General features: G+C 43.9%; 1 protein-coding gene across 1 annotated transcript in view; it reads right to left on the bottom strand.

Annotated features, from left to right (window-relative positions):
• IVL (involucrin) overlaps nucleotides 1-10,482 on the bottom strand; it is a 32,672-nt gene extending 22,190 nt beyond the window's left edge. The window contains exons 1-4 of the mRNA XM_049875646.1: nucleotides 10,198-10,482; nucleotides 10,072-10,161; nucleotides 8,807-10,035; nucleotides 6,478-6,606 (exon numbers count right to left, since the gene is read on the bottom strand). Coding sequence (XP_049731603.1) covers nucleotides 6,478-6,606; nucleotides 8,807-10,035; nucleotides 10,072-10,161; nucleotides 10,198-10,482 — 1,733 coding nt within the window. The remainder of the gene's footprint in view (nucleotides 1-6,477; nucleotides 6,607-8,806; nucleotides 10,036-10,071; nucleotides 10,162-10,197) is intronic.
• Between the last annotated feature and the right edge of the window lie 2,043 nt (nucleotides 10,483-12,525).

Below are 12,525 nucleotides of genomic sequence, written 5' to 3'. Positions count from 1 at the left end.
TGGTCAGAACATATTTGCATTACCACACCAAGCTGTGAGGAAGCTATGAAATTTAGCATTTAATCAGGACCACTACGTGGTCAGTTAAAAAAAAAAAAAAAAAAGCCTTATCTTACTGTCGAAGAAGGGGAGAGTGGATATTGGGAAAGCAGTCTTTGCCACAGTGAACAAGTTTGTTCTATTCCTTTAATGTAGGGCTAGCTCCCCACTAGAAAATCTATTAATACAATTCACTACTCTTACTACAATTCAGATTAAAAGAGAAAACATATGTATTTATATCAAGATCACAAAAAAATGGTTAAATTTAATTGTTTATTTATGATAACTTCATAAATATATGTAAATACATCCAGGCATGTAAACACATTAATGCATAATATTTAAAGATCGATGTATAAAGATAGGTAAAAATACATATGCAATAACTTAATGTTGAAAGTTATAAATTGAAAACATAAATCTAAATAAATGAAGAGATGCCTCGTTTATGGAAAGGCGAACTTGACAAAATATCCTAGAGATGTTAGTTTCCCCCAAAGAAATCTAAAGATTTAATGAAGTTCTAATAAAATTCCAACAGGGATTTTTTAGTGGAGATGACAAGTTGATTCTAAAATTTACATGGAAAATAAAAAGGTCAAATGTTGCCAAGAGCCATCTAAATAAGAACAAATTATGAGGATTTAACTCACCAGATATCAAGGTTTATTATAAAGGCTACAATGATATTCCAATGACATGAAGGCTTGCACCCCAGACTCCAAGTGTCAGGACCCAAGTCTATCACTTCTAACGTTGCTTCCTCTGAAAGGTAAATATCTCTCCTTTTCTCCTTTACCTTCATCCTGATCAATTTGTGTGTGTGTGAGTGTGTGTGTGTGTGGCACTTCTTCATCCTATAACACTTGTTAGAAAGAAAGCCTACCGTGATTGTGAGTGATTTGTGGATCTTATGCTGTAGATAGGGGCCCCTGTGGCACAATGATTAAAGCAATCAGTTGCTAACCAAAAGGTTGGTGATTCAAACCCACCAGGCACTCCATGGGAAAAAGATGTGGCAGTCTGCTTCCATAAAGATTTACAGCCTTGGAAATGCTATGGGGCAATGCTACTCTGTCCTATAGGGTCACTATGAGTCAGCATCGACTCAATGGCAGTGGGTTTGGTTTGGTTTTTGGTTATGCTGTAGATAAAGGGGGGTTGAAATGCAAATTTCTGATTTCTACCATATGACAGAAAGCTATTCTAAACTTAGAAATGATGTTTGCATACTATACAACAGACAGAAAACATGACACATATCCACTGAAGGAGGTAAGATGAATTTGGTTTGGGATTTGTTAGATGGAAGATACTTGTGAGACATCCAGGTAAATGTGTAAATCGAAAGTTTAGATGCTTGGGTCTGGAGTTCATAGAGGTCAAGTAAGAGAAGCATATGAAAGCATCAGAGTACAGACAATCATTTAATTTTGGACTGGGAACCATCACCCTGGGAGATAAGATATAAGAAGATAAAATGTCCTCGTACAGAACTCTAGAGAGAACCCTGTCATTTAGGGTGTGGACAGGAGAGGCTGAAGGGAATCTTTCTGAGAGGTAGGATGAGAAGCAAAACATGTTGAAGTCCTGGAGGTTAATGAAAGGGTTTCAAGAAGGAGGGAGTGGCTTCCAATTTCTCATTCCGCAGAGAAGAATTAATAATATCTCTAGTGTTTGTGGATGTGACAATCAGTGACTTTGTCAAAGCAGTTCCAGTGGAGGGAGGAATGGAATTTGTCATCCTTCATTCATTTATTCAGCAGATATTTATTGACCACAGATAGTTTATTAGACTTTGAGTTAGGCACAAAAGAGAGAAAAATCGGTTAGCTACATGGCCTGCCCTCCAGAGGCTCTCTGTAAAGACAGACAAATAGACAGATGCTTATTATACAATGTACAATGTAGTGAATGAGACGGTAGATATATTTACTGGCCAATACGGAAGAATTTTTTATGTGCAACTCACCCCACCTGGTAGTAGATAAACCAAGACAATGTGTCAGAATGATAAGCTTGGCATATCTTCCTGGGGAGTCAATTTATTTCATGGTAAGTAATTTACAATATCATTTTGATATAAAAATAATCATGAGAATGCAGCCCCTGAGAATTTACATGTGTTCAAAGATATTTGCTGAATGAATAAAATTTTCATAGACTTTTAAAGATAAAAAGTAAGACTTCAGACTTCTGAATTCAGCCCTGATACATAAAGAGCTTGGACGTAGTCACTCCTATCCATGCAACAAGAAAAAAATATGAACAAATAAAAAAATCAATGACGTTTTTTAGATCCATCAGAGAGTTGAGATCACAGGGCAAACCACCACCCCAAAATCTGGAGTGACAGGTGAATACAGAGAATCACAGCCAAGATTAACTTACCTGGAGAAGAAGCCCCTCTAGTCATAAACTGGGAGGGACACTGTAGTGGTTATCTTGACGACCTGATGGAGGTTGGGTGTGGACTAGTATGATTTCTCTCTGTAGTAGAAAATCTGTTATAGCAGGGGCCTTTGTCATAGTGAGGGAGGGAACACACTTTTGCCAGTTTTAAATATGGGGTCCCAATAGGGTTGTCAAGGAGAAGACAGGAGAAAAATTCACTTATATGTCTGGCAGGGGGAGGGGGAAAGTTACCATTTTGGATTTTTCCCAGAGCATTCTCCCTGACAAAGACCAACTCTCCAGGGGAAAGGCTTTTCAGAGCCTAATCTCAACGAGAGGGAACAGCATTTAGCAAACTCCAACACTCTCCGGCCCTTCTGTCTCACCTAAGGAGAGGAAACACCTGAGAAACATTGTGAAGACCACAGACTAGGGACACAGGCTCACCAAAAGACTGAGATAAAATCATAAGATTATAGAATGCTTCCTTACTATCATGCAATAAGACTCCAGTATAATAACTATGAATTACAGCTGAAAAAGCTACAAGGTACAGACTTTATTTAAGAAAGAGTTCTTAGGGACACTCAAGACAAAAACTAGGACACTAGAGAAATATGAAGCCTTTGATCCCTACAGATACAGCAAACATTAAACATATCTCACCTTCTATCCAGGTTAACAGAAAACCTAACACTAAAGGTTTATCCTATTTACCTCAGCCACTATTACCAAAAGCACTATGCCCGTCTTTGGACAAAAACTTATGAGACGTGCTAAAAGGCAAGGAAAAAAAAAAAAAGCAAAGACTGAAGAGATAAAGAAAGCATCAGAACCAGACTCAGATATGCCACAAATTTTGTAATACTCAGACAAGGAATTTAAAATAATTATAATTAATATTTTAAGGGCACTAATGGATAAAGTCAGCAATGTGCAATATGGATAAAGTCAAACCCACCCAGTGGTATCATAGAAGAAAAGGACTGGTAATCTGCTTCTGTTAAGATTACAGCCAAGAAAACCCTTCTGTTAAGATTACAGCCAAGAAAACCCTATGGAGCAGTTCTATTCTGTAACACTTGGGGTTGCCAAGAGTTGAAACTGACACAACAGAAGCTGACAACAATCTTCACAGAACCGTATCACCAGACCTTTCTTCTGCAGTGCTGCTGGGTGGGTGTGAACTACCAGCATTTAGGTTAGAGCTAAGAGCAAACCATTTGTGCCACCCAGGGACATTATTGGTCATTACGCAATTGTAAATTAAAACAAGATACCACTACACACCTATCAAAATGACTAAGGTTCAAAAAGCTTACAATGTCAAATGCTAATGATCAAGTCCATCCAATTTATGATGGGAATGCAAAATGTTACAGCTATTTTGGAGGAAAGTTTGCTCATTTCTATACAAGCTAAATGTAATTGCACTCCTAGGGATTTACCCAAATCACTTGAAAACATATCTACACAAAAACCTAGATCAAGGTTTATAGCAAATTTATTCATAATCACCAAAAATGCGGACTCAATCAAGATGTTTTTCAATAGACGAATGAACAAACTGTGGTACATCTATACAGTGGAACATAATTCATCAATAAAAGGAAATCAGCTATCAAGCCTCGAAAAGACATGAGTGAACCTTAAATGCATATTGCTAAGTGAAAGAAGCCAGTCTGAAAAGGCTACATACTGTATGATTGGAAATATATAACATTCTGGAAAGGCAAAACTATGGAGATAGTAAAAAGATCAGTGGGTATTGGAGGTTCAGGGAAGCAGGGGAAGGTTAAATAGGTAAAGCAGAGGAAATTTTTAAGGCAACATAACTATAATGATCCTGTATATACCATGTAACATTGTATGATTCTTCATGATACCGTAATGGTGGATATGTAACGTTATGCATTTGTGAAAACCAGTGGAACCATACAGAAAGAACAAAGAGTGAACCTTATTGTATGCAAATTAAAAAAAATTATGAAGTTGGGGGATTCCAGAAGGAATGCAGACTGTGGCAGGAGAATGTAACTGTATTACAAACGCATGAAGCTACCTCATTGAAGGAGGAGGAGGAGGAATGGTGCTGACCTAGGTAACTTTAGAAGTGAGTAGAGTGTATAAGACTAAAGGCAAATGAACTGCTCATAAGCATTGTATTTTAGTTGATAAGGCCCCCAAAGGTATGGGGGATATTCAACAATTCTGATATGGCTATACATATATTCTGAGAATGAACAATTAAGAAAATGGATGGTGAACGGTGAGAGTCAGGTTTCACATTGTGGAAATTTACAGACAAATTTGCAGATAAGAAAGTGAGGGGAGGCTATAAGGATCCATGTGATAATAGATCAGAATTGGAGATACGAGTATGAATTCATGTTTGGCTTAATATAGCTACAGATCATTAGATATAGAAATATTTCTAGATATGTCTATATATGTAAGTTACACACTTATATTTCCTTCCTCTGTCAGCTGAGGAGATACCTCTAAAAGAAATGATATTTCAGTAGCAACCACCATACTTAATTCCCAGATCTTGGTTTCTAATGCCATTCTCCAATAAAAGGAACCAGTGCTCCTTGAAAAATTGCTGATCCTAGGACTGGGTCCATTTATCATGATAAACAGAGAAAAGACTGAAGTTGCCAAGGATTTCATTTTACTGGGATCCACAATCAACACCCATGAAAGCAGCAGTCAAAAAAATCAGATGACATATTGCATTAGGCAAATCTGCTACAAATGACCTCTTTAAAGTGTTAAAAAAGCAAAAACGTCATTTTAAGGACTAAGATGTGCCTGACCCAAGCCACAGTATTTTCAATGCCCTCATGTGCATGTGAAAGCTGGACAATGAATAAGAAGACCAAAGAGGAATTGATGCCTTTGAATTGTGGTGTTGGTGAAGAGTATTGACTATACCATGGACTGCCAGAAGAATGAACAAACCTGTCTTGGAAGAAGTACAGCCAAAATACTTCTTAGAAGCGAGAATGGTGAAATTATGTCTTAGGTGCTTTGGACGTGTTATCAGGAGGGATCAGTCCCTGGAGAAAGACATCATGCTTGGTAAACATGTAAAAAAAAAAAAAAAAAAATTGGCAAGAGGCTTTTACAAAAATACCACACTGGGGAGGTAACAATGTAGAAGGGAAGCATTATTTCCATAAAAATAAGGTAGAGGGTCAGCAAAAAAGAAGACATTCCAGGAGATGGACTGACATAGCGACTGCAACAGTAGGCTTAAACATGGCAATGATTGTGAAGATGGCTCTGGGCCGGGCAGCTTTCGTTTTGTTGTACATAGGGTCATTAAGAGTTAGAACCGACTCCAGGTTACCTACCGACAACAGAGCTGGAGCGGGAAATACACAAGATGAGCCTCGAGTATCTCGTAAAGCCAGAAATAAGAACGTGTTCAAAAACAAACCAAACTAAACAGCAACAAAGCAAACAAATAAAAACAGAACACAAAATGACACAAAACAAAAAAACCCATGTTGTTGGGATGTGTCAAAGGACACAGGAAACAACCGAAAGAGCTCCTGATGGCCACAGCTAGAACAATTTGAGCAACAAAATAAATAAATTACTATTGGATTAACATAAATATTCATGAGCCCACACTGACATAAATAAATGGTTGAACAAATAAATAAATGGGGAGAAGAGACAAATTTGCACGGAAGAATCCCAAATAATTAACGTAGGTACACTACCATCAATGCTGGGGAGATTAATTCCTCACTCCTTAATTATGGGCTGTTGTGCTTAGTGACTTCCTTCCAAAAAATACATATAGAAGATGAGGCGGGTAACTTTAGAGTGGAGAAACCTGAAACACAGTACCTTAGCCAGGTGATCAAGGTTAACATCAACGGTGATAAATCATGTTGATAGCACGTACCCTTGACATTATGTGATGAAATGGCACTTTACCTCTGGGATCCTCCTCCCAAAAAACCACAACTGCCATCTAATCATGAGAAGAAACATCAGACAAACCCAAGCTGAAGAACATCTTACAAAATAATAGACCAGTATTCCTCAGAGCTGTCAAGGTGGTCAAAAATAAGGAAAGTCTGAGAAACTGTCACAGCTAGGAGGAGCCGAAGGAGACGTGACTGCATGTAATGTGGGATCCTGGATGGGATCCTGAGAGTGGAAAAGGACATTAGGTAAAAACTAAGGAAATCTGAATAAATAATGAACTTTAGTTAATAATAGCGCATAAATATTGGTTTGTTAATTGTAAGGAATGATTGTACTAATGGAAGATGTTTGTAACAAGGGAAACTGGGTTCAGAGGATATAGGAACTCTGTACTATTTTCTCCATTTTTCTGTAAATCTGAAACTGTTCTAAAAAATAAGATCTATCTCGATGGCACTGGACTGGGTTATTTAAGAAAAACTAATAGTAAACAGACATCTTTACTTCCTTTAGTGACTCTGTCACTTTTCCAGTCAGAGGCCAGCCCCAAGGAGTGTCTCCTCCCCCCACTTTGCCCCATGTTGATTCTATAGCTTTTCTAAAGACCCATTTGCCCACACTCTGGGTGTTTCTCATTCCTTCTCCTCTTGTCTCTCATCTCCCTGCACAGTCCTACACAGACCTCGGCGTAACTCCTCTACTGCGAAGAGAACTTGAGTCTGCTTTCTCATGATCTAAGTAATGAGAACCTCTGACACATGTTCAGCCAAGGAGTGATGTGGTTAGACTGGAATTTTTTAGCAGAACATCCTGTCATTTGTGTGGCAGGTGGATTGCAGGGTGTAGAGAGATAGGAAGGGAGACCAGCTTGGGAGCTATTGCAATAGTTCAGGTGAGAAATTATCTCAGTCTGAGCTTGGGAGGTGTTGGTAGGGACAGGGAGGACTTGGTCATTGGTGAGGGGTGGGGAAAAGAGAAGGAGAAATGAGGAATGATGATGGTGTCTCTCGCTTAGTTGAATGCACACTTGGTGGTGTCATTACCCAAGAGAATGCCTAAGGAGGAAACACATGGTGAGTGTCACAGGGGGTTGGGTGGGGTGTGAGGGATGCTGGGCGCCATTCAGATCTACTGAGATTGCATGCCTATGGACACTCAGTAGTGACGTCCCTAACATATCCTCTGCTTCAGGCATTCTCCAGACAGACTACTTGAGATGATGTGGTTAAATAGTTCAAGGTAAAGCTTGAAGAGTTAAAGGAAGGGCTTGTCCCAGGAAGGTGAGAGCCCCCAAGTCCTGATGTTATTGATGGCAAAAGGGTATGGAAATCCCAGGGAGCTAAGGTGAAGGAGGAGGATAATGGCTGCATGGCCTTAGATCTGTATTTCTCTGGCCTATTCACTGTTCTTGGGCTCCACAATTCCAGCTGGCACACCGTTACTTCCTTTAGTGATTCTGTCACTTTTCCAGTCAGAGGCCAGTTCTAGGGAGTGTCTCCCCCCCCCCCTTTCTTCCCATTTTGATTCTGTAGCTTTTCTAAGGTCTTCCTCAGCCAAGTAGATAGTCCTTAAGACTCTTGGTGACCATGAGAACATCCTACGCAGAGAAAATCCAGACAGAAGGGTCTGGAGAAGTCCCTAGGACTTAGATGAGAATCCTCAAACCTCTCTGGTGCCTTCCAAGTCTGTAGCCCTTCTCATGTGAGGAATTGAGACAGGGGATAGAGAGTGTAGGGCTGAGCTTGGCTGTGGGCTAAGATTGGGCTATTTGTGTGCAGTGTGAGGCAGTGTTCAACTGAGGTGGATAAACCCTCTGCCTCCAACCAGAATAATGTATCTTCTCTCCATGACTGGCAGGTATTGCTTGCAGGCATTGCATGAGTGAAGTTGTTTGTTTTGGTTTGGTTTTGGGCTTGTTTTTTGTCAGATGCTGTTGAATGTTTGGAGTAGTTTTGAAAGCAGAACCAAAGAGGGGCTGGAACATCTTTCTTCCTTTGAGAACTGACCAAAAGAGTCAGTTGCAACCAGGAACCCACACATAGCTTTTTATACAGAGGAGAAGAAGCAAAGAGAACACACGATCTCAGGAATTGCAGGATTTATTATGTATCATTGTACACACTCACAGATTCAGCCATAATACTAGGCTGAAGTCAGAGTTACAGTAGTAACGGTTCCTCAGGCAGAGGCTCTGTTCACCTGAGGTTGGGATTGGGCTCACTGGGGGTGGGAGCTGGACAATAACTCCCCCTTCCCCTCACCCCCATCAAAGAGACAAGGAGGCATGCAGAGTGACAGGGTCAGACAAGTTCACAGATGAGGCAGGCTGCCCATGCTGGGAAGCTGAGGTAAGTGGAGTGGGGGCTCTCTCTTCACTTGTGTGGGATGGCCTGAGGGCCTTTGAGACAATGGGGGTAGCTACTTGTGTTTGGAGGGGCACTGAACCTCCTGCTTCTGCTGATGGTGCTCCGTAGGGAACAAGACTTCTCCCTTAGGCAGCTGGACTGGCTGGGTCTCTTGGACCTGGTCAGGAGCTGGGATGAGCACAGGCTGCTCCTCCTGCTGAACTGACAGCTCTGGTTGCATCTCTTGATGCTCCAGGTGCTCCAGCAGCTGCTCTTCTTTCTTTCCCAATTGCTCATCTCTCTTTTCTAGCTCTCGATCCATTTGGTGGCCCAAGAGCTTCTTCTCCTGTTCCAGTTGCTCCTCCAGCTGCTGCTCCCTTTGTGCATTCTCCAGTTCAAGCTGCTGCTCTAGGTTTTCTGATTCCTGATGTTCCTGATGCTGTTCCTGGTCCTGCTGTTCCTGTTTCTGTTCCTGATACGGTACCTGCACCTGTGGCTCCTGTGGCTGCTGCTGCTGCTGTTCTTGATGCTGTTCCTGCTCCTGTGGCTCTTGCTGCTGCTGCTGTTCCTGATCCTGTACCTGCTCCTGTGGCTGTTGCTGCTGCTGTACCTGGTGCTGTATCTGCTCCTGTGGCTCCTGCTGCTGCTGTTCCTGGTGCTGCTCCTGTTGCTGTGTCTCTTGCTGCTGCTGTTCCTGATCTTGTGCCTGCTCCTGCAGCTGTTGCAGCTGCTGTACCTGGTGCTGTATCTGCTCCTGTGGCTCTTGTTGCTGGTGTTCCTGGTGCTGTATCTGCTCCTGTGGCTCTTGCTGCTGCTGTTCCTGGTGCTGTGGCTGTTGCTGCTGCTGTTCCTGGTGCTGTATCTGTTCCTGTGGCTCCTGCTGCTGCTGTTCCTGGTGCTGTTCCTGTTGCTGTGTCTCTTGCTGCTGCTGTTCCTGATCTTGTGCCTGCTCCTGCAGCTGTTGCAGCTGCTGGACCTGGTGCTGTATCTGCTCCTGTGGCTCTTGTTGCTGGTGTTCCTGGTGCTGTATCTGCTCCTGTGGCTCTTGTTGCTGGTGTTCCTGGTGCTGTATCTGCTCCTGTGGCTCTTGCTGCTGCTGTTCCTGGTGCTGTATCTGTTCCTGTGGCTCCTGCTGCTGCTGTTCCTGGTGCTGTTCCTGTTGCAGCTGCTGTACCTGGTGCTGTATCTGTTCCTGTGGCTCTTGCTGCTGCTGTTCCTGGTGCTGTTCCTGTTGCTGTGGCTCTTGCTGCTGCTGTTCCTGGTGCTGTTCCTGTTGCTGTGTCTCTTGCTGCTGCTGTTCTTGATCCTGTACCTGCTCCTGTAGCTGTTGCAGCTGCTGGACCTGGTGCTGTATCTGTTCCTGTGGCTCCTGCTGCTGCTGTTCCTGGTGCTGTTCCTGTTGCTGTGGCTCTTGCTGCTGCTGTTCCTGATCCTGTACCTGCTCCTGCAGCTGTTGCAGCTGCTGGACCTGGTGCTGTATCTGCTCCTGTGGCTCTTGTTGCTGGTGTTCCTGGTGCTGCTGTTGCCCCTGCTCTTGCTCAGGCACTTCCTTCACAGGAGCTGTATATTTCTCCCCCTGCTCCCAGGGGACCTCCACTGGGAGCTCAGAGGGCACCTTCTGGCATGGGGCAGGCAGTGGGGTTGGCTGCTTCACTTGTTCTTGCTGGGTATCAAGTGGAGGAGAAACGGTCTTGAGGGGCTGCTGACTGAGCACAGCGGGGAGGGTCACTGGCAGTGTGTGCTGCTGGGACATCTTGGAGGCTGCTTTAGGTCAACCTGGAAAACAGGAGGGGTCAGAGGGGTAGACTGAAAGCAAAGGAAGTAGACAAAGACCCCTGGAAATCTGCATCAGCGTCTGATTTCTGAGCATCCTTGTGCTTCTCTTGGGGACCCTACCCAGGCTCTTATTCCCCGGAAGCAGCAGAGAGCTCAGGGTGGGAGTAGGGAGAGGCAGGGAAGAGCCCTCATGGAAACCTCCTTGTCCCAAGCAAGAGCCAACAAAAGGTCTGCCTGCAAACAGTTCCACAGGGATGCGCTCGGTACCATTTCACCTTCTGCTTTTGTTTCTGACTCTCACCTCTGCCCTTATCTTTAACCTCCACAACACAAGGTAAGGTCTTAGGAAAAGAAAAGCCTCCTGGGGGACTCTAATCCTGGAAAATCTGTAGCTTGTGGTGGAGAGGATCAGAGAGCTGGTGGTAAGAGTCCTGGACTAGAGTCACATGACATAGTCTAGTCTTACTTCTTCCACTAAATTGCTGTGCGTTTCTGGGCAAGTCACTTAGCCTTCCTGTAACATTAGCAGGCTGGTCTAGTTCAGCTCCAGAGGTTCTTTCTCTCCTGACCTCCTGAGCTTTAGCTGCTGTCCCAGTGCCTGGGTGGGGTGGGGTGGGGGCTGGAAGGTTGCTGAGGGCTGGGAGCTGGCTCTTTCAAGTCCTGTGCTTCTAAGTTGGGTTTTCCTCCTCTGTCGTGCCTGGGTTTCTCCAGAGAGAAAGACTCCCTTTTTCTGCAGCACATCCAAGTGTTTCTCTGAAGCCCCCCACCCCCATAAAGAAGGCAAAAATCGCATTCACTGCAAGTCACAGTTTTAGAAAGGAAAGTGGCTCCTATTCCACTCTCCCCATGTTACTTCTCTCACACATTAAAAAAAAAAAAAAAAAAAATTGCTCAAGTCACTTCTAACTCCTGGTGGCTACATGTTGGTCAGAGTAGAACTGCTACACAGGGATTTCAGGTGCTGATCACCAAGCCTTTCTTTTGAGGTACCCCCGTGTGGACTTGATCCTCCAATCTTTTGATTAATACCCAGGCACTTAACTCCCTCCTCATACGTACAAATCCCAAAATATGATCCCAAGAAAAGATGGGAGGAGAGAGATTTTTTCTCTGTTCTGCATTTTCCACGTGAGGGCATATTTCCCTCAGCACAGGGACCTGAGGCCTCCTGGAAGGAAAGGCAGTCCAGGTAAATCCAGCCAGAGAGTGATTCCCATACCCACCTGGGCTGGTTCACCCCCAGCCACATTCTGGCCAGCTAGAGGCCACCAGTCCCAACCCTGGTTCTGCCCACTGATACTTACCAGGCTCACGGCAAGGACCGAGTGAGAAGCTTCTAGTGGAATGCTGAGCCAAGCAGGGGCCACGGCATGCTTTATATTATTCCAGCCTGGCCTCCTCCCCAGATTGAAGGGGATGGACTGGTTTCACCACTCAAGTTGTTCGGCTTCCTCCAGCCCCTCTCTGACTCATCACAGGCACCCTAAGCAGAACCCCCTCAGGGCCCTTTTCCACAGGGGCATGTAGCTTGCCACAGGGTTCTGGGAGCTCAGCTGCCCGTGATGTTCAGCTGACCCTGACACAGGGGAGGCGAGGGAGGCATCTCGGGGACCTGCCCTCTCTTACTATGTTTTCGTGACCAAGTCAGACTTCTCCTCTGAATCTCAATGTCTTCACCTGTAAAATGGGATTATCCTCATTATTAGGCTGGAGGATTTATTTTCAAGCACATGGAGTGGAATGTTCGGCACCTTTCTGAGAGGTCCAGGCCTGCGTATGTTGTAAAAAGAAGGGAAAATTGACTTTTTATGTTAAGAAGGGAGTTGTGAGAGGGTTCCCTTGGTCACAAGCCCATAAGCCTCTGGAATACATCTGTAACTCCATTCTGTGTGGAAATAAACTCTGTCCTGAGGGTGTCTTTCTTTGTGCCATGTTGGGTCAAGTAGGGGGCTTCTTGGGGTCTCCTGCTGTGTACAAGGGGCTGCCCATCCTCCACACCTAACTTTTTATAGTTATAGAA

Source organism: Elephas maximus, chromosome 3 (assembly GCF_024166365.1).
Source record: "Elephas maximus indicus isolate mEleMax1 chromosome 3, mEleMax1 primary haplotype, whole genome shotgun sequence".
Lineage (NCBI taxonomy): Eukaryota > Metazoa > Chordata > Mammalia > Proboscidea > Elephantidae > Elephas > Elephas maximus.
This window is presented reverse-complemented; position numbering and strand designations above follow the sequence as displayed.